The sequence below is a fragment of the Staurois parvus genome, unplaced genomic scaffold (genome assembly GCF_062004578.1).
Source record: "Staurois parvus isolate SC_StPar_1 unplaced genomic scaffold, SC_StPar_1.0 ptg000530l, whole genome shotgun sequence".
Taxonomy (NCBI): domain Eukaryota; kingdom Metazoa; phylum Chordata; class Amphibia; order Anura; family Ranidae; genus Staurois; species Staurois parvus.
The window spans coordinates 7481760-7503479 of NW_028318326.1; the positions used below are offsets into that span (position 1 = coordinate 7481760).

General features: G+C 43.2%; 1 protein-coding gene and 1 pseudogene across 1 annotated transcript in view; both read left to right on the forward strand.

The window, feature by feature from the left end:
- The first annotated feature begins 315 nt into the window (after positions 1 to 315).
- CIRSR (corepressor of RBPJ and splicing regulator) overlaps positions 316 to 21720 on the forward strand; it is a 65130-nt gene continuing 43725 nt past the window's right edge. The window contains 5 exon segments of the mRNA XM_089690482.1: positions 316 to 501; positions 7465 to 7559; positions 10929 to 11002; positions 13176 to 13186; positions 20416 to 20471. Coding sequence (XP_089546608.1) covers positions 430 to 501; positions 7465 to 7559; positions 10929 to 11002; positions 13176 to 13186; positions 20416 to 20471 — 308 coding nt within the window. The 5' untranslated portion in view covers positions 316 to 429.
- Positions 14132 to 20456, forward strand: LOC149451615 (uncharacterized; annotated as a pseudogene).

Genomic DNA, 21720 nt, shown 5'->3' on the forward strand with positions numbered 1-21720 from the left:
TTGTGACTGGAAACTGACGTCTGCCAACCATTAGCGTCAATACGTTCTCACAGACGCTCATTGACAGCAACGTGAGGGCGGAAGAACCAATTACACAATCTGTCTCAGATTTAGTATTATAATGTGTTTAGGCGGCCATTTTTCTGTAGCACACATTTCTGTGATATAGTGAGTTTCATCACATATAAAATAACACCCGGAACGGAGGTAATAAACTTTTTACTAACTTCCCTGGAAAGGACTCTTTTTGGATAGAGGGTGTATCATTGTTTGGATGAGGTTTTCATGGCACCGCCCCTTCATTGACGCACATCCGGAAGGACACAACAGGAAGTGGGCTGTCCCTCGGTTGTGTATGGGGGTGCAGTTGTGTTGGCAGTGACAGGTCTGGAGGTTCGGTAGGGAGATCTTCCCTGAAGAGCAGCAGCCATGGGCAAGTCATTTGCCAACTTCATGTGTAAGAAGGATTTCCATCCTGCATCCAAATCCAACATCAAGAAGGTGAGGGGGAGATGTACTCCTCTTATTATTGTGGTACTGGTGAAGTCTGTAAAAAGTCCAATGATTTATAGTAGAACTTTTAGAACTGTTTTTATTTTGGATACGTTAACAGAGGGTTATCACTCCTGTAAGGTTTATTTTTTACCATCTGTGTTTCGTTAAGGAGATTTCCCTTCACTTCCTGTCCCATCGCCAAAACAGGAAGTGAGAGGAAATCCCTCTAAAGTGAGGGAATCCCCTGTTACCAGAATTAGTGTCCCCAGTAGAAGATGTCCCCTCAATTCCTGTTCAAGGGACAACCCAAATTTCAGCTGCGTTACTTTAACTGACAATTCCACAATGCAATGCTCTACATAAATTAAATTTGTCATTTTTTTTCCCCACAAATAGAGCTTTCTCCTAGTGGTATTTGATTACCTTTGCGGTTTTTATTTTTTGCGCTATAAATGAAAAAACACCAACATATTAAAAAAAAAACAATATTTTTTACTTTCTGCTACAAAATATATCCAATAAAAAAATCTAATTCCTTTATAAATTTAGACCAAAATGCATTCTGCTACATATTTTTGTTAAAAAAAAATCCAGACAAGCGTATATTGATTAGTTTGTGCCAAAGTTATAGCGTCTACAAACAGCAGTGTATATATACTGGAATTTTTTTTTTTTCATACTAGTAATGGTGATCAGCAACTTATAGCGGGACTGCGATTTTGCGGCAGACAGTCTGACACTAACTGACACTTTGTGGGGAATTAGTGACACTAATAGTGATCAGTACTTAAAATATGGGAAGGGGTTAAACATTTAGAGCGATCTAAGGGTTAATTGTGTGTGTAGCCAATGTTTTACAGTGTACTGTTTTTACCGGGCAATCTGCTAGAATTTATTCCCTGAATAAAATCTAGCAGATCACCGTTGACATAACACAGCTCTGCCTTGTTTACATAAGCAGAGCTGTGTTCTGTCACTCTCATCGGAGATCAAAAGGTACCGGCACTCAACCATTGGTTGGCACCTGTTGATCGGCTTTTGCTGTGTCCAATAACGGGAGAAGTGGCGCTCTAGCAGCAAGCACGCACCCTCAGTGGCAGAAGCGAAAAATCATGTTTATATACATGATTTTGCACAGAATGTCCTCCCTGTAGCAGTAAATCTGCTATAGGGTGGACGGCAAGTGGTTAATTTTCGCTCTCAGTGATAATGGTAAACATTACAAATGGAGAGGGTGTCTCTCCCTAAGAGGGACACAGACAGCAATAAAAACAGATATTCTAATCCCTCTCTACTCTATCCAAAATTTAAAAAAAGTTTTGACTTTAGTTATACTTTAGATAGTAAGAACCTCTGTCAGTTTATTTTTCTGTGTCCCATTGAGAAGATCCCCCTTCAGTTCATGTCCCGGGGACACAACAGGAAGTAAGCACAAATCTCTCCAAAGTGAGGGAAATTTCCTGTTGTCACCAGAATGGGTGACCCCATTGCACGATTTACTCTATTCCTGCTCTGGTGATATATTCGCCAACTAATTTCTCAATTGTTTTGATGGCAAATGGTGAATCTCTCCAGTGGGGACACAGACAACGGTAAAGACCTGAATGAGGAAAGAACAAAGAGAGGACGCACAGGCCTAGTGCATTACCATAAAAAATGTTTAATAAGAAATAAAATAGGTGTTGTACTCACAAACGACAATAAATTATCGTTTGTGAGTACAACACCTATTTTATTATTAAACATTTTTTATGGTAATGCACTAGGCCTGTGCGCCCTCTCTTTGTTCTTTCCTCATTCAGTATATTTGGATTCCCCCGGTCTGTTGAGGGCAGCAAGGTGTGCGTGTTCCAGGACATTCTTAATGTGGTTGTATCCTGCATCGAGTCCATCCCCAAGCGCAGGAGCATTTGTATTTGCTGGTTAACGGTAAAGACCTGACAGAGGTTGCTCCTCATTGTCATAATGTTGTTGGACTCTGCAGTAAACATTTCATGTTGGGGGCGACAAACCATTAACCCCTTCGGCATCAGAGGGGCTTGTATACATGTGGCTGCAGGGCAGGAAATGCAGATGATTAGCCTTTACAGGTGACATTTTCTTGGTGGGTTTGCACACATGGGTTCACATCCTAATCCAAACACACCTGAACTCATCACTGACGTCTATATGACCAGGCTGAGCTTAGCTCTGCCAGTTAACCTGACAATAGCTTTAGGGCTAACTTGCATTCGGAAATAATTTATTTTGCACATTGTTGTAATAAAAAAAGCCCACTCTTTTTTTTTTTTTTTTTTTTTTTTTTATTTTAGGATGTCAGATGGACAAAACTACAAAATAAACTTTTTTTTCCTTTTTATTCTTTTTTAAAATATTTTAATTTTGTCTGGCAAAGCAGTTAAAGCGCCACTCTGGTCTGCTGTTAAAGGGTAACTTCACTTCCTCCTCCATACTTTTTTTTTTTTATTTTCCCCTGTCCCCTTTTACTGGTTATGTTGGGTTCTCACCAGAAAACATATTCACCTGCCCAGAAAACCCATCCATGTCCTTCTGTGAGACAACCTATGTCCCACACCTCCATCTTATGTTATCGGGAGCCAGCCCTCTTTTTAGTCCTCATGCACACTGGACATTTTTACAGCTGCTGTTTTTGGCTTCTGGCGTTTTTTCTACAGCCCGTAAACTCCTCAGCATGTGATCCTGTGTGTTCATGCACACATAGGCTTTAATCAGCGTTTTTTTAGCAGGAGCGGTTTCTGGCTGGAAAAATACCCAGAACTAGTTGGTTTCAAGAGGAGTTTTTTAGCTGTAAAAATGCTTTAACACTGATAAAATCTGAAAAACACAAAAAAATACACAAAAAAATGCAGCTATCTGGAGTTTATGAGCGTTTTTCAGCCTGAAGATTTTGTGGGAGTATAACTTTGCTAAAAAACAAATGCTGAAAAACACTAAAGAACGATGAAAAAAGCTAATGCAAAAAAGCTAAAAAACCGCCAAAAAACTTGTTTTTATTGCAGCATTCTACAGCTAACGCTACTGGCATTTTTATAACGTCCAGTGTGCATGAGGCGTAATAGTCTTGCTGCCAGGTCCAGTGAAGGTATTTGCCAGCACACCACGGATCTTCAGATTGAGTCCAAACTTTTTTTTATTATTGAAGAGTGATCACATCACAGATAGGAAAGTGCAACGTTTGTGGCACCATGCAGGACCCCTTCAACAGGCATGTTTTTCCCTGGTGATCTGGCCAGTTACACACCTCCTGTATTAGATTGCCCTCACTCTGGATGAAGGAGCAACTGAGACACCTTTTGGATAGCAGTATTTGTCCTGGGAAGAGGATAGTGTTAGATGTACTATCAGATTTATATACAATAACAAACTTCACATAATACTTTATAATCAGTTACAGAAAACAGTTTTTGTTCGTTTTGGAATAGTGATTTTACATAAATAAAAAGTGATCATTGTAATCACCCCTGTCAGTGATAAATGATTTGTCTCAACCCTCTAAATGTGATAGTGGGAAAAGTGCAGCGCTAAAAAAACAAAAACCTCACAACTGAATTTTCATGTACCCAGAAGAAAAGAATGCACATTTTACATATTAATCTTTATAAATCCACAAAAATATATGTGAAGATTTTAAACTACTGAAATATTAATGTCCATAAAGTATCCGTAAACAGAAAAGTTATTGTGCTCGTAAATCAGTTTCAGATCCAGACTGACATCAGACAAGTCCACTCTCCTGTGACATTGAATAAACAAAATAAAACCTCAAGCAATCTGGGCTCCACACTGTGTGCCATACAGGAGCCTTACTGGATATATTTGACCACTATAAGATAAATGGTCAAACCGCACATGTGGGGTTAAATCCTCCCAATCCCAGAGGTGCCGATTTCAATAGAGCCCAAGCAATATTCTCAGGTTCTTCCGTGTAAAACATGACATAAAGGAGAGAGCAACTCTCGTGAACTAATATAGTTAAAACCAACCAATTTTTCAAATTAAAAGTGCGCACTCCTATGTGAAACAGTAAAATTCAGCAGTACCACATTATGCGCATGCAATCGGTAAGACCATCTGTACTGTGCACATCAGATAGCCCCTATCTACGCGTTGCATTGTAGACATCAGGGGGAGTGGCTGCAACCCTCTAACTGCTGCATCTGTAGGATAGCTTAGTCCATTGTTTTTCAACAGAACTACTGGTCAGATCACAAGGTGAAAGTAAAAGACAAAAAAAAAAAGAAAACTAATGCAACCATCACATCTAAAAATTGGTAAGCTACAATATAATGTTTGCTTTTAAGTTTGATATGAATTTAAGTTTTCTAACTGTACAAGTACATTTAACAACAACCTGGAATTGGACAGGACGAATGCTGTCACCTTAGGGCTTCATTGCCATCTAAAGGCATGGGATCAGCATATCATAATGATTTCATGATCAGGAACTGATAAGATTACCGATTGTCAATGAGACTGAAGTCAGTGACAGCTGGGATAGAGAGCCACCAAACATGCAAAGTGCCTGCTGGTGGCTCTCAGAGACTGACATTTAATAATATATTCCCAGCATTGGCATCATTCTGGAAAACATTTACATAAGATTGCGGGCGTGAAGGCATTAAAGAAAACCATCCACGTTCGTTGATTCAAAGTGGAACTAAACCCTCATTTCGTTTTTTAGTAAAGGAAGCTGCCATCTTAGCTTCTGTTTGGTCTGCAACTGCCATGGTGGTGCACATGTGATCAGATATGACGCCAGTCATTTGATGGTTTGACAGTTTGGCTGAGAGCAGAAGCAAATGTGACAGTTAGCATTTCCGGCATGCCAAGAATGTAACTGTTTGGTTTTTTTTTAAACCATTAAAAAGGCTTTGTTTACACTATGGTGTAGAGACATGAGTTTTTCTGCATGCGTTTTGCAATGGCACAAAGAAAACATCTGTTCTCTATGTGCCCAAGTCACACCACAACACTAGTATCACGTGTAGATTTTTTTTCTGCACAGGAATCTGTAACGTGTATAAAACTCACTGAAATGTGCATGAAAACTGATGTAAACTCGTGTTTCTGCAAGTGAAAATTGGGAGGTTTTTCCATCAGTTTTTCTGCGTATATGGTGTGAATGAAGTCTAATTTAATGGGTTTAGTTCTGTTTTAAATACTTTTACTGTAACTGTCCCAGAACAAGCAAGTAACAAGGTAAGTCGGTAATCGTTCCATGTATACTTGTCTGTGGTTAGTGACGGCCAGGCAACTGTAATTTTTAGATGTAGTGTTCAGTGATGGCAGTCTCCGGTATAGGGTTCTTTGAACACACAGTAATTGAGTCCACCTCCACTGTTTACATTTGGACTGCATTTTCGTGGATAATTGGCTATAGCGATTAAATGCAATGGAATTATAAAGAGGAACTCAAGCCCCAGTATAAAGCTCAGCCTAGTAAGGGGCACCTCTGATACTAAGACTGCTTTATTTAGTATTTAAACTTTCATCCAGAATCCTCCCATTTTATTTAACGTGATTCAGGGTGAGGTAAGGATCACCTTGTATAGTGACTAGCATGTACTAAGATCTTTTCAAATCACAAAATGTTTGACTCCCATGCTGACTTAGTGTTACTAAACCCACAACAATAAAATCAGTATGTATATGCAGTAAAGCATGCTTGTTATACTCACTGTGGAACCTAAGGGGTTAATCCTCCACATTGTGTAAAAAGGCTGTTTGATCCTGTATTCTCTGATCCTTCCCTTCTTCTATTGTCCGCAGTCCATCTTCTGATAGTACAGAGCTCTAGGAGTCACTCTGCACATGCTTAGTTTAGTGTGTATTGCTAGAGAGGTTTTGGCATGGTGCATGTGATTAGCACAGGGCCAATCAGCACTGTCCAGACAGAGGTCAAGGGTTATGCAGCCTCATAGGACAGTCAGAGCAGAATGAAAACTTCTCCTATAAGCTTTAACCAGTGCTCAGCCGGACACTGATAGAAGTCACAAGACTGCTGTATACTGCTGATGAGAAAAGGTATTTAGTTTACATTTGCTAAAACAATTGCATCTTCATGTTCTGGGTACTGTGGGAGACCAGATATAGGGAATGCAGGGTCATGGGTTTAATAACACTTTATGCGGCATTAATCGTTTTTAAGTCATTGGCCCAAGACAAGTATGCAAAAAAATAATTTTTGATCCAATAAACCTTTGTTTCGGCATCACAGCCAGTAACCTAGCATTCTAGCATTTTGAAGAAAAAGCTGCCTATTAATTGCTCTCTATATGTTTGAGAATCAGGACAGCAATAGGCTCAATTTGCAAAGCTAACATAACAGGTGTTGCTTTCAGACAAAGTCGATGTGATTTCAGCAGCATCCAATGGGATTTGAAAATTGCAGTCTAACAGTTAGAGATGCTTTTCTTTGTGTAAAGATTTGTGATTTTGAGCCAGTTTTGTCAGATTGTTTCAGAATTTTAGGCATTTCCTAACATTTGAAATGTAAAATGCAGCGCTGTATAATAAACCAATGAGCAAATAAAGTGACTAAAACGGAAGTGAAGCGCATATGATTAAGCTATAAATATTTAATAAAGAATACTACACTATTAGCGCTCCTGTTTGTGGCTTGTTTTTGTGAGCCATTTCCCTTAAGGTGGAATACATCGTTTTTGGCATCGTTTATCTATGGTGGAGAGGGACCATTTGAGCCATCCCTGTATGCTCTGAGAGGCCAGTGGTTGGTGTTCTGGAGTCTTCCCTGTATGCTGTAAGAAGCCAGTGGAGTTCCTTGCCTGTGTCATTGGTTTATTATACAGCGCTGCGTTTTACATTTCATTCATATTTGAGGACATAGAGGTTCATCCTTTCATGTTGCTGCTTTATATTTTATCGTGCACTCGCTTGTTCCCTTCTTGTATGATATTTCCTAACATTTATTGATGTTTTTTGTCCTAGGTATGGATGGCAGAACAGAAAATATCTTATGATAAGAAAAAGCAAGATGATCTAATGCAGCAGTACCTAAAAGAACAAGAGTCTTATAACAATCGGTATGTTCCAACGATTATATTCACTGGTCATTTCTAAAGTCCTGCCCAAAAGTTATGGTTTTCACATGTTGTACTCATAAATGCAAAATATACTATATTGCCAAAAGGTTTGGGACACCCCTCCAAATCATTGGATTCAGGTGTTCCAATCCCCTCCATGGTCACAGGTGTATAAAATCAAGCACCTAGGCATGCAGACTGCTTCTACAAACATTTGTGAAAGAATGGGTCGCTCTCAGGAGCTCAGTGAATTCAAGTGTGGTACTGTGATAGGTTGCCACCTGTGCAATAAGTCCATCTGTGACATTTCCTTGCTATTAAATATTCCACAGTCAACTGTTAGTGGTATTATAACAAAGTGGAAGCAACTGGGAACAACAGCAACTCAGCCATGAAGTGGTAGGACACGTAAAATGACAGAGCGGGGTCAGCACATGCTGAAGCGCACAGTGTGCAGAAGTCGCCAACTGTCTGCAGAGTCAGTAGCTAAAGACCTCCAAACTTCGTGTGGCCTTCAGATTAGCACAACAGTGTATAGAGAGCTTCATGAAATACGGTTCCATGGGCGAACAGCTGCATCCAAGCCTTACATCACCAAGTGCAATGCAAAGTGTTGGATGCAGTAGTGTAAAGCACTCCGCCACTGGACTCTAGATCAGTGGAGATGTGTTCTCTGGAGTGACGAATCTCTCTTCTCTGTCTGTTTATCCAATGGACATGTCTTGGTTTGGCTGTTCCCAGGAGAACGGTACTTGCCTGACTGCATTGTGCCAAGTGTAACGTTTGGTGGAGGGGGGATTATGGTGTGGGGTTGTTTTTCAGGGGTTGAGCTTGTCCCCTTAGTTCCAATGAAGGGAACTCTTAAGGTGTCAGCATACTAAGACATTTTGAACAATTTCATGTTCCCAACTTTGTGGGAACAGTTTGGGGACGGCTCCTTCCTGTTGTAACATGACTGCACACCAGTGCACAAAGCAAGGTCTATAAAGACATGGATGAGTGAGTTTGGGGTGGAGGAACATGACTGTCCTGCACAGAGTACTGATCTCAACCCGATAGAACACCTTTGGGATGAATTGGAGCAGACTGCAAGCCAGGCCTTCTCGTCCGACATCAGTACCTGACCTCACAAATGCACTTCTGGAAGAATAGTGAAACCTTCCCATAGACACTCCTAAACTTTGTGGACAGCCTTCCCAGAAGAGTTGAAGCTGTTAATAGCTGCAAAGGGTGGGGCCAACTCAATATTGAACCCTACGGACTACGACTGGGAGTCCATTAAAGTTCATGTGCATGTAAAGGCAGGCCGACCAATACTTTTTGGCAGTATAGTGTATTGCATATGCTGGAAAACTGGCTCTCTATTTACATTTATCTGTTTTGCAAAACAGAATGGGTAAATGTCCACAGGGAAAACATATATAATTTGTATGACTCCACGTTACGCTTAATAGATAACTGTATTTTTTATAGATGAACTCCATGCAAACAGACAAATGCAAAGATAAAATTAAAAATTGCAAAGATAAAATAAAATTGACATGGTGTATTCATTTCAATGATCTAAATCGGTGGTCTCGGAACAGATGTGGCTCTTTGCTTGCTTTTATCTGGCCCTTGGGGGCAACAGTGGGGCATAGTTTCTGACACTGTCAGTGAAGCACTGTTCCTCCCATTGATACCAATGATGGGAGACTGTTCCTCCCACTGACACCTATGATGGGAGACTGTTCCTCCCACTGACATCAACAATGGGGCACTATTCCTCCCATTGATACCAGTGATGGTATGCTATTGCTCCTACTGACACCAATGGTGGAGCACTAGTCTTCTTACTGACACCAATGATGAAGCACTAGTCTTCTTACTGACACCAATGATGAAGCACTAGTCTTCTTACTGACACCAATGATGGAGCACTAGTCTTCTTACTGACACCAATGATGGGGCACTATTCCTCTCATTGATACTAACAATGGGGCACTATTCCTCCAGCTAATACAATGATGGGGTATTGTTTACTCCCACTGATGCCAGGCCATTGGCCACAGTCTGGGCCCCCTAAAGTTTGAAGAACAGTAAAGTGGCCCTTTGTTTATAAAGTTTGGAGACTCTTGATCTAAATGAATAAAAATACAATCTGTCATGCGGAAAAAGGAAGTGCACCTATACATTTACCACCACTTCAGATTTGATGAAATTAGAACCTTATGTTCCAGATTAGGTGCCAATATTTAAAGCGGTTGTAAAGTTAGGTTTGTCACCTAAATGCATTCTGTGGCCTGCTCTCTCACCTGTCCCCTGTCCCCCCAATACTTATTTGAGCTCGATGTTGAAATATTCACGTGGCTTGTTATGGGGGCATTCATGCGTGGAAGGCGGGCATCCAGGAGCATCAGCATGGGACCTGAGAAGAGGAGGATCAGGGCTTCTCTCTGCAATGGTTTTGACATGCTTGACATATTTGTTATTTAAAAAAAAAATTAAAATCATAGATTTACAATCGCTTTGAAACCCCATTGGGGAGAATGCAGGTGGAACCTGTCTTATGTAGGTCTCCGACATCTAAAGTCCGGTGGTTTCTTTGCTATTGTGGTGTCATCATGCCAAGATCAAAAGAGCTCTTAAAGGCCCTCAGAAAACAATTGTGAATGCATGCCAGTCTGGTAGGGACTTAAAAAGATTGCCAAATGATCTGAAACCCATTATTCCACTGTAAGGAAATAAATCTACAAATGACGTAGCTTAAAAAAAAAACCTGCTAATTCATCCAGGACTGGCTGGTGCAGCAAATTCTCAGATAACCCCAGAATTTAATTGCAAGATGTTCAGGTAACTTGCAACAGCTGGGGTTAAAGTCAGAAATTGATTGCACTGATTCAACCGGCATGAGAAAAAAGGCCTTTGCTCTCCAAAAAGAACATTATAGCAAGATTACAGTTTGCCATTGAACATATTTGCAAAGACCTGGTCTTCTGGAACAATGGACTGTGGACTGATCAATCAAAGATAGTTGGTGGTAATGTTATGGTTTGGAGTTGCTTTGCTGCTTCAGGACCTGGACAGCTCATGGCCATCAAGTCAATTATGTATCATATACACTCAATACACTGGACTATCAATATATCTGCCAATGAACTACTAAACGCTGTAATACACAAGTGGAAAAAGTTGTGCTGATTTAATTGTTATCACAGAAAAAAATGCAGTAATCCTATTCCTTGTAACCTGAAAAATATTATCCCTGGATTGCCGAAATGCCAGGCTACAGATAACATCCACTTAGGGATCTAGACTACATCTAGTGTACGTCGGTCACTGTGTATGTATTTTGATTTTCTACTTAATTTTTTTTTCTCATCTCAACAGGTTACTTTTGGGTGATGAAAAGGTAAAGAGTGGGTTGAATTTCATGTATGAAGCACCACCAGGAGCTGAAAAGGGTAAATTACTGATAATGATTTTTAACCAAATTCTTTAAATAAATTCTGTAGAATATTCAAGTTGCTTTTTTTTTTTTCTTTTTTTTTTCATATGACGTCCTCCCATTCTAACCATGCATGTGCGGCTCCCGGAGTGTGCAGTGCAGCGATCGGCAGTGCGCTGTGTCCCTCGGACAGAGCGGATCACTGATCCACGGAAAGAGCCAAAGATGTTGGCTCGGTCGTGATCAGCTGTGTCCAATCACAGCTGATCACATGTAAACAGGGAAATGCTGGTTATCGGCATTTCTCTCCCGAGGAGCTGTCACACTGACAGCTCGTGAGGAGAGGCGAGCCGGTAATTGGCATTCCTCGGAGGGGACATGTACACAGATCATCAGAGCACTGATGATCAGTGTGCCCTGATGATCTGTGTAGCCCCAGCAGTGCCACCTGTCAGTGTCCATCAGTGCCAGCTCTCAGTGCTCATCCATGCCAGTGCCCATCAGTGCCACATTTCAGTGCCACATCAATGCCACATATCTGAGCTGCCTATCCGTGTGCATCAGTGCCATATATGAGTGCTGCCTTTCAGTGCCCATCAGTGATGCCTGTCAATGCCCATCAGTGCCACCTACCAGTGCCTCCTCAGCAGTGCCACCTATCAGTGTCCATCAGTGCAGCCTATCGGTGCCCATCACTGCAGCCTCATTAGCGCACATCAGTAAAGGAGAAAAATCACTTATTTACAAAATTTTATAACAAAAACTAAGAAAAAACGTTTTTTTCTTTCCAAAAATTTTCAGTGGTTTTTGGTTTAAGAAAAAATAAAAAACCCAGAGGTGATTAAATATCACCAAAATAAAGCTCTATCTGTCACAAAAAAAGATACAAAATTCATATGGGTACAGTGTTGCATGACCGCGCAATTGTCATTCAAAGTGCAACAGCGCTGGGCAGGAAGGGGGTATAAGTGCCCTGTAGGCTAATGGAAAAGGTCATACTGTGCATAACAATTTCCATATAATCTTTAAAAAAAACACACAAGAAAGAATGTTATTTAGGAGCAATTTTAAAGCAGGGTTCCAGCTGCAAAAAAAAAAAAAAAAAGTCAAACTGTAGCTGTTGAGATTTAAAATGCAGGCACTTACCTGTCCCTCGGTCCAGCGGCCTCTTCCCCATGGCTGGTTTCACCAGCCGTCTTCTCTCCCCGGCACCGGCATCTTCAGTGTGGGCACCCAGCTGTGACAGCTTGCGGCTTCGCAACCAGGTGCCCACTACGCATGCGTGAGAAGCACTGCGCTTTGTGAATGGCCCTGTAGTAGTCTGGGATCCGTTACGTGTCCCAGGGGTGACAAATTCCGATCACCTAGGCGATCGCAGCAGAAGTGGGAGCGGGTACCTGTCAAATTCGGGTACCCCCTCTACAATGGTGCGAATCCTTAATGAGGAGCGGAACGCAAAGGCTTAAAGCGGAACTTCCCCTTTTGGGTGGAACTCCGCTTTAAATATTCTGTGCTTGCTGTTTGGATATGTGTGGACGTTTCTTCCATTGGTTTGGACACAGGTGCATGTCAGTTTACAAACGCTTTAAAGTGAATCTGTCAACTAAACTTTAAAACATGCCTGCAGTTACATTTCCCAGCCACAAAACGGTCTCTCACCATAAGGACTGTCTGAACAATCGGGGCAAGAGCTAATGTGTCCAGGAAGTGACTACACAGTAAAAATTAAGGCTAGGTTCACCCTGAAGCAGTGCAAGTTTATTCAGATTTCAAGTGGGATACAAGTAGCACCTGCAATGCAATTAAGATACATTTTGACTGTGAATCCCAATGCATTTCATACAGGTGCTATCAAGCTCAAAATTGGATAGCACTGCAAAACATGCACAGGACCCTTTTTCAAAACACAGTGCATGTGGACTGCATATATGTCAACGCCCTCCATAGGAAAACATTTTATTTACCATGTCATGCGATTCAAAAACCGTATCAATGTGAACCAGGGCCAAATGAAGCAAAAAGTTAAATTAGGTAATTTTATAATTTTATTTTAATTCTGAAAATTGATGAGGGTGAAATGTAAGCAATACATTTTTTTTTTTTTTTTTTTTTCTTCGTCTGTTGTCTTCCTAAATTCTAATTGTTCTTTTTCTTTTGTCTTCCCTCCTCCACATGGGTCATCAATAAAGAAATAAAAGAGGTAAGCAAAGCATTTCACGTACAGTGGAGCTTACTGTACCTTTTTGTAAAGTTGCATTCCATCACCACGATCAGCAGGGCCTTAAAAACACTTTATTAAATAACTGTTTTCTCCAGTAATCTTCCAGTATGGCACACCTGAGAGATGACTAGCTCCACCTGACAGGAAACACAGTCAAAAATTGACAGAGTTTAAATTCCCCGCCCTTCCCTCCACTCCTCAGTTTTCTGGTTGTGTTTGCCTCTGCAGCGAAACATTTGTTATTTTCTTCAGACTGAATGCCAGGGGCTGGAAGGTCCCCCCTGAAGGTGGGGGGTGAACAGCTGAGCCAGAGAGGGCAGGCTGAAGCTGGGGTCACTTACTCACTCCAGGGGTTCCCAATGCTGGGGAACTTCCCAGGCACCGGGTAGGTGTTCCTGGAATTTCTGGGACAAGCGTCCTTCCTCCCTCTTCCGGGGGGAGCAGGGAGGTTTGTCCAGGAGAGGACCGGGCTGCGAGATGGCTCTCACGGGTATGGGGGATTGCTGGCCGGCACATATTTACATGGTGCACCCCTGTAGAGTGACGGGGCGGCCGAGATGGAGTCAGCGTCTAGTCTGCCAGAAGCACAGGTGGGCAGAGAGAGCCCAGGGCCGGGGGCGCAGGACCAGAAGTAGGAGCAGGACTGCGATCCAAGCCTCGTTCTCAGTACACTTCTGGCAAGGGTGGGACTTCCGCCCTAAAGATGGCAGCGACGGTCAGCAGTTTTCTTTCCTTAGGCCGGTTAGGAGCCTCCAGAAATTACCCCTGGGAATGGACCCAGGAGCTCGGCGAAGGCAACGCAGACCCAAACAGCCCTGCTAAGGATGGAAGAGAAGACAGTGGCTGCAGCCAGTGAGAATGTCACAGGCGGTGAGTCTGACACGGCTGGTGAGGGGAGAGGAGGGGAGGTAGGTCCTTACCCACTCCCATTCAGGTGTGCCTGGGGGGGAGAGAATACCATTTAATTGGGCCCCTTGTTTTTCCTTCCCTAGAGCCCTAGAGCCATGCGGAACTGCCCAAGAGAGAAGAAGGTACCCCCTCCGTTCCAAACTGTGTGATTATTGCAATGATAAAGTTCTGAAAGACCATGCCAGACCCTTCTATTACAAATGTATGCACAAGTTATCAGGGAAAGAAACCTCGGCAGTTATGAAGAATGTTTTTGTCTGTGCAAACAGAGATGTTAGTCACCTTATAATCCTTCAAGATGGCTCTGACATCTAGAGAGGAGGACTGGGTCCCTCATCCTCACAGGCCACAGAGGCGAAAGATCTGGAGGAGGCTGAGGTTTCTGACCAAAGCTCCCTCGATGAGGGGGAAGAATTGGAAGGTAATAGCAAGGCTAGTGAGGAGTGTAGACCAGGTAGACACCTTTTTGCAGTGGATGATATGGAGGTGCTCCTAAGAGCTATTCATGCGTCAGAGGACATCCCAGAACCACCTACACAGACCGCTCAAGATAAGATGTATAGGGGGTTGGTGAAGCCACAAACTAGGGTACTACCTGTACACCAAGCTCTCAAAGATATTTTCTTTAGAGAATGGAAAGATCCTGAGCGGAGAGTCTTAAAATTGGAGACCTGGAAAAGACGGTGCCCCTTTGAGGAAGAGGTGGAAGAGAAATTCTTCAAGACCACCAGATTAATCGCGGCGCTATCACAAGTGTTTAAAAACTTAGACCTGTCCTTTGAGGACTCGGGTAGCATCAAGAATCAGATGGACCGTAGGTCTGAGACACTATTGCATAGAGCCTGGGAGGCTAACGCAGCTACTATGGCTCTAGCCTTGGCATCCGCTTGCATCACAAGGAATACTGATGCATAGAGTAATTGAACATGTCTCTCGGGGTTCCAAGAAAAAGGGAGAAGCCCAGACAGAAGAGGTGTTAGAATTCCTGGAAGTGGTCAGTAAGGCAGTCGCCTATTTAGCAGTAGAGATGGTCAAGACATCAGCTAAGATGGCAGCACTTATCAACTCAGCCCAGAGGGTGGTGTGGGTTAAGGCCTGGGAGGGCAATCACACATCAAGAGCCTGGCTCTGCGGTCTGCCTTTTGAGGGTTCCTTACTGCTTGACTCAGGGCTGGACCAGGTCCAACTGAAAAGGGAACGAATTTCCTCATCAAGACTAAGAAGGGTAAGGGTAAAAAGGTTTTTCGAGCCTCCCTTAATCAGAGCCAACAAAAACTTACAGCAGTGGGGGAATATTTCGGAGAGCCTGTATATCCTGCAGTTGATAAAGGAGTATCAACTGGAGTTCTCTTCACTCCACCTCATGCCTTTGTGTTAACTTACCCCCCAGAGACAGGGCAAAGGCAGTGGGTCTCTTGGGAGGGATCAGGGATCTAGCAGATCAAGAGGTAATTGTCCCAGTGCCAACGGACCAGCTTTTCCCGGGGATTTTATTCCCATGTCTTCGTGGTCGCGAAGCCTTCGGGGAAATTCCGATTGATCATAAACCTAAAAGAGGTTGAATGGGTTCCTGCGGTACAAAAGGTTTTGTATGGAGAGTGAGTAGAAGTTTGTGTACACTGTAAACAAACTGTTTATGGCCACTGTGGACCTCAGGGACATCTAACTCCATGTTCCCATTGCCCTGCAATACCAAGCATTACGGTTCGCTATATTCACAGAGAAGGTGGTCAGTCGTTGGCGGTTCCGAGCCCTTCCGTTTGGGCTGGTGGCCAGTCCGAGAATCTTAACCAAAGTCCTGGCTGAGGTAGTGGCATATTTACACCTCTCAGGGGATTTCCTTCATCCTTTACCTAGACAACCTGTTGATCTACGGGTCCTCACAGCAGCAAGTCCTGAGAGATTTGGAAAAAGTGATCCTCACCTTGGAATTTCTGGGGTGGATTGTCAATCGAGAAAAGCCCTCCTCCCAGAGCAAGCTGTTCCTGGGGTACGTAGTGGACTCCAGGGTCCAGAGGCTCTTTTTACCCAAATAAAAGATCGACAAGGTAGGGGGGGCCGCTTCTGGATTAATAACTGCTCCAGATTGCTCCCGGAGGCAGATCATGAGAGTCATAGGGCTCATGACAGCCTGTATACCGGCTGTGAAGTGGGCGCAGCTACATTCCAGGGAGCTTCAGGTCTTTCTTCTATTCTCGTGGGACAGGAAGATGGGTTATCTGGACAAGAGGGTGTCACTCCTGCAGGCTATCAAGACTCGCTAAGATGGTGAATCAAGCCCCAGAATCTGGGGGGGAGGAAGTCTGTGGGCACGATAGGACCCATTGCGGGTAACCGCAGACACAAGCCAGTGGGGCTGGGGAGCTCATCTAGAGGACCGACAAGCTCAGGGCCTGTGGAAGCCACACCTAAGGGGCACCTCCTCCAATTACAGGGAGTTGGCAGTAGGTCAGGCCTTGAAGTTCTTCGAAGACAGGATTGGAGGAAAAGAAGTCCAAGTTCTGTTGGACAATGTGTCAACCGTAGCATACCTGAATCATCAGGAGGGCACCGGATCCTGGAACCTCCTGGACCTAGCTGAGGAGATTCTAGGATGGGCAGAGAGCAGAGTCCTTTCGGTGTCTGTGGTACTCATAAAGGGCTTGGCCAACACAAAAGCAGACTTTCTCAACCTATAGTTAATCCACCGGGGAGAGTGGGAACTCGATCCCGAGGACTTTTTGCAGTTAAGTCAGGTTTTTGGCAACCCAGAAATAGACCTTTTTGCCTGCAGTAATAATAGGAAAGTGAGGCATTATTTCTCCATGGCCTATGAACAGGGGTCCAAAGGTCTGGGCGCATTAGGGCAGGAATGGGACTTCGAGCTGGCATATCCATTTCCCCCTCTGGCATTGATTCCGCGAGTGCTACAGAAGTTGAGCCGGTCAAGTTGGAGATTGATCCTGCTAGCCCCATGGTGGCTGAGAAGAGCCTAGTTCGCCACTTTAAATAGGTGGTCCATGGCTCCCCTACAGCGTCGCCCAGTCAGGAAAGATCTTCTCTTGCGGTGGCCAACACTGCACCCCAATCCAGAGTTTTTTCAGTTAACGGCCTGGCTCTTGAAAGGGAGATCCTTAGGAGAAGGGGGTGTTCCGAGAAGGTCATAGACACTCTTCTCCTCAGTAGGAAACAGGTGACTAGAAAGATATAAGCCAGGGTGTGGGTGTGTTTTGCTAGTTTGTGCCAAGAAAAGGGAGTTTCTCTTCCCATGGTCCCTGTGATCTTAGACTTTCTCCAGGTAGGAGTGGATAAAGGAATAGCGGTTAACACCCTAAAGGTGCAAGTGGTGGCCTTATCGGTCTATTTGGACCAGAGACTTGCATCAGAGCCTCTAGTTAAGAGGTTTCTGGGGCCAGGGAAAAAGTGACCCCTATTTCCCTGGCCCCTATTAAGATGCATAGTTTTCCTGGTGTTAGAACAGTTACCAGGCACCATTTGAGCCAGTGGCACAGATTTCAGGATATTATCTTTTAGTCTTTCTGTTTGCCATCACAACGGCAAGGAGGATAGGTAACCTTCAGAGCCTGTCGATCAAGGAACCCTTCCTGGTAGTATTGGAGGACAGGTTATTGCTTAGACAGGATCCCCTTTATTTGCCCAAGGTGGCATTGCATTTTCACAAGACACGAGATTGTCCTACTGTCTTTTTGTCAAAACCCTAAGAATGAAAGAGAGATTTTTTTTTTTTTTTAGATGTCAGAAGGTGTTTGCTGACTTATTTAAATAGAGTAACCTTTTGTATTTTGCTTAGCGGTCCGAGGAAGGGTCAGCAAGCATCTAAACTGACAATAGCTAGAAGGATCAGACAAGCCATCTCCTTTAGCTTATGAGCATTTAGGGGTTTCAGTTCCCTCACACCTGAGGGCTCACTCTACTAGATCGCTGACAATCTCTTGGTTGGAGAGGGCCAGAGCATTGATTGAACAGATCTGCCAAGCAGCCACATGGACAAGTCAGGACACCTTCGTGAGACACTACAGAGTAGAGCTGTTCACCACAGGACTTGGAGTTTGGCAGAAGGGTATTACAGGCAGTAGTCCCGCGCTATGATAGGGCTGAGTTCCTTGCTTATTGTCTCAGGTGTGCCATCTTGGAAGATGACTGGAGAAAAGTACCAGTTACACTTACCAGTAACGGTGTTTCTGGGAAATCATCCAGGATGGCAGGCCTACTTTCCAATCATATCTGGTGTTGATTAACCTGAGGTAGAATACCTTTCATGCACCGGGGTGCAGGAATACTCTTGCATAAACTGAGGAGTGGAGGGAAGCGCGGGGAATTTAAACTGTCAATTTTTGATTGTGTTTCCTGTCAGCTGGAGCTAGTCATCTCTCAGGTGTGCTGTCCTGGAAGATTTCCCAGAAACACCGTTACCGGTAGTGTACCGGGTACTTTTCTATTCTGTATTTAGACAATTGGCATTTATTTTATAATAAGATACTTAGATAATTTGTGACTCTGGTTTCATCGATATTATGAAAGTAAACCTGTGATGGAACATTAACTTGGAAAACACATTCTTACACCACTCCCACATGTAGCAATGTAATCAAAGTAATGTTGCCCTATTCCTGTATAGCACTCATGATGGAGCACCAGGTGTCAATGATGGTTCATTTGGGTTGCAGATCCTCACTGTAACCTCTTGGTGTCACTGTTGGATTACAGAATGTGCAGAGCTTTTAGGGTCTAGGCATGACTAGGTGGAAAAGACTCATCTCTGTATCCTATAGTATCCATTTCATTTTTCTCACTTTAGGTGCTAGTGAAAATGTAGTTATTATGGCCAGTTGTCTCATTATTTCCTTTTGATGTGTTTGTAAATTCTATACCTGCTCTTTTCCATTATTCAGGTAGCCTGTAAAATCTGCATATTAGGCTGGCCATAGGTGGATGGAGAGAGAGAGATATATAATTTTTATTTTTTTTTCATTCAAGAGGATCCAGAAGGTGGATGGAGGAATCACCCCGATGGGACATTTGCATTCTGACATGAGCACCTACAACTGATTGGCTGCAGCCACTGATTGTCCAAAAATTTGCCAACATGTCCCTTTTGAAAGAAGTCAATAAATAATCAATTCCTGTCAAGAGGAGGAGGCCATGCACTGATCAAAATTCTTCAGGTCTCTCCTGGAGCAGCCAAATTGGAACAGTGTCTGGCTAGCTTAAAATGTTACTAAACCCACAACCGTAGAATCAGTCTGTATATGCAGAAATGAATGCTTGTTTATACTCGCTGTGGAACCTAAAAGGTTATTCCTCTGCATTGTGTAAAGACACGGTTTGATCCTGACTTCTCTGATCCTCCCCTTCTTCCAGTTTACACCTCTTATCTTCTGATGAGACATATCCTGCGGAGTCGCTCCGCACATGATCAGTTTGGTGTGTATTGCTAGAGAAGTTTTTTTTCTTGGGAGAGTGCATGTGATCAGCACAGTGCCAATCAGCACTGTCCAGACAGAGGTCAGGGGTTCTGCATCCTCCTAGAGCAAAACGAAAACTCCTCAAGCATTAACCAGTGCTCAGCTGGACACTGATAGAAGTCACAGGACTGCTGTAACTGCTGATGAGAAAAGGTATTTAGCAATTTATACTTACTAAAATAATTGCAGTTCTATGTTCTGTGTACTTTGGGAGACCAAATATAGTGAACGTAGGGTCCTCGGTTTAGTAACACTTTAAGATTGCTGGTGTAAATGAGCCATTTACATAAGTATAGGAGGTCACATTGACTACAGACCATTTAAAAAAAAAAAAAGTGTATGGAATCACCCAACAAACTGAATATACATTATATTAAGAAAACTGGCAATATAAAAAAGGGCAAGCAATGAATTTAGGTTTGAAGGTTAAATCCACCTTTTGGAAAAAAAAAAAAAAAGTGCAGGAAAAAAATGTGCATTCATTCATTTTTTCAAATGAGCATGTAAAGCTTTGTAACTGCTGTCAGTGGCTCCTGCAGACGCTTCCTCCAGCACAGCCATGCAAAATTTACAGCTGACAATTACGCCGGGGAGAACACCCGCATGTTGTCGGATTGGGGGGGGGGGGGTCTGTGGTGAATTTGGAGGTGGGGCGGGTCGGCTTGCCACCATGTTACACCCTGCATATGAGTGTACCATGTTAACGTATTCTTAAAGGTGGAGTTAGCCTGTAAACATTTTTTGTCCACTATTACTTTATGTCAATAGTAATACATTTCCATGTGATTTTTTTTTTTTTTTTTTTTTTTTTCTCTGTCTTTCCTCCGTTCACAGGAAGGAGAGACAACTGAATACAAATTTGAATGGCAGAAGATGGCCCCTCGAGAAAAGTAAGGAAGTTTTCATCTGGCTTTAATTTAACAAATTTTTTCTACACAGAAAACCAGCAAAGTGTGATACACAGAAGCCAGAAAAAAGTGCATACATGGAAGGAGTGTCCAAATTGATGTATTGGTATTGTTCTAAAAGATAGCCAACACATTTCGGGGGTCAAAGGAACTCCCCCTTCATCAGGGATTCAGTTAAAAATTAGAACTTTGAATGGACTCAAAGTAAGGCTTTCCTGTGTGAATCTGTACAGGGAAGCTGATTGCTGGAGGAGAAGACTTGCAGTATCTGCATGAGCGGTCAAGATACACAGAAGCTGTACTGTTGTAAAGTTACAGAAAATTCAGAAGTCCTAATCTTATATACACTACTATATTGACAAAAGTATTGGTCGGCCTGCCTTCACACACGTGAACTTTAATGGTATCCCATTCTTAGTCCGTAGGGTTCAATATTGAGTTGGCCCGCCCTTTGCAGCTATAACAGCTTCAGTTCTTCTAGGAGGTTTAGCAGTGTGTCTATGGGAATGTTTGACCATTCTTCCAGAAGTGCATTTGTGAGGTCAGCTACTGATGTCGGACGAGAAGGCCTGGTTTGCAGTTTCCTCTCTAATTCATCCCAAAGGTGTTCTCTTGGGTTGAGGTCAGGGCTTTGTTCAGGCCAGTCCAGTTCCTCCACTCCAGACTCGCTCATCCATGTCTGTATGGACCTTGCTTTGTACACTGGTGCGCAGTCACGTTGGAACAGGATAGGGCCATCCCCAAACTCTTCCCACAAAGTTAGGAGCATGAAATTGGCCAAAATGTCTTGGTATGCTGCCCCCTTAAGAGTTCCCTTCACTGGAACTAAGGGGCCAAGCCCAACCCCTGAAAAACAACCCCACACCATAATCCCCCTCCACCAAACTTTATATTTGGCACAGTGCAGTCAGGCAAGTACCATTCTCCTGGCAACTGCCAAACCCAGACACGTCCATCGGATTGCCAGACAGAGAAGTGCAATTCATCACTCCAGAGAACACGTCTCCACTGCTCTAGAGTCCAGTGGCGGCATGCTTTACACCACTGCATCTTACGATTTGCATTGCACTTGATGATGTAAGGCTTGGATGCAGCTGCTTGGCCATGGAAACCCATTCCATAAATCTCTCTACGCACTGTTGTTGTGCTAATCTGGAGGCCACATAAAGTTTGGAGGTCTTTAGCTATTGACTGTGCAGACAGTTGGCGACTTCTGTGCGCTTCAGCATGT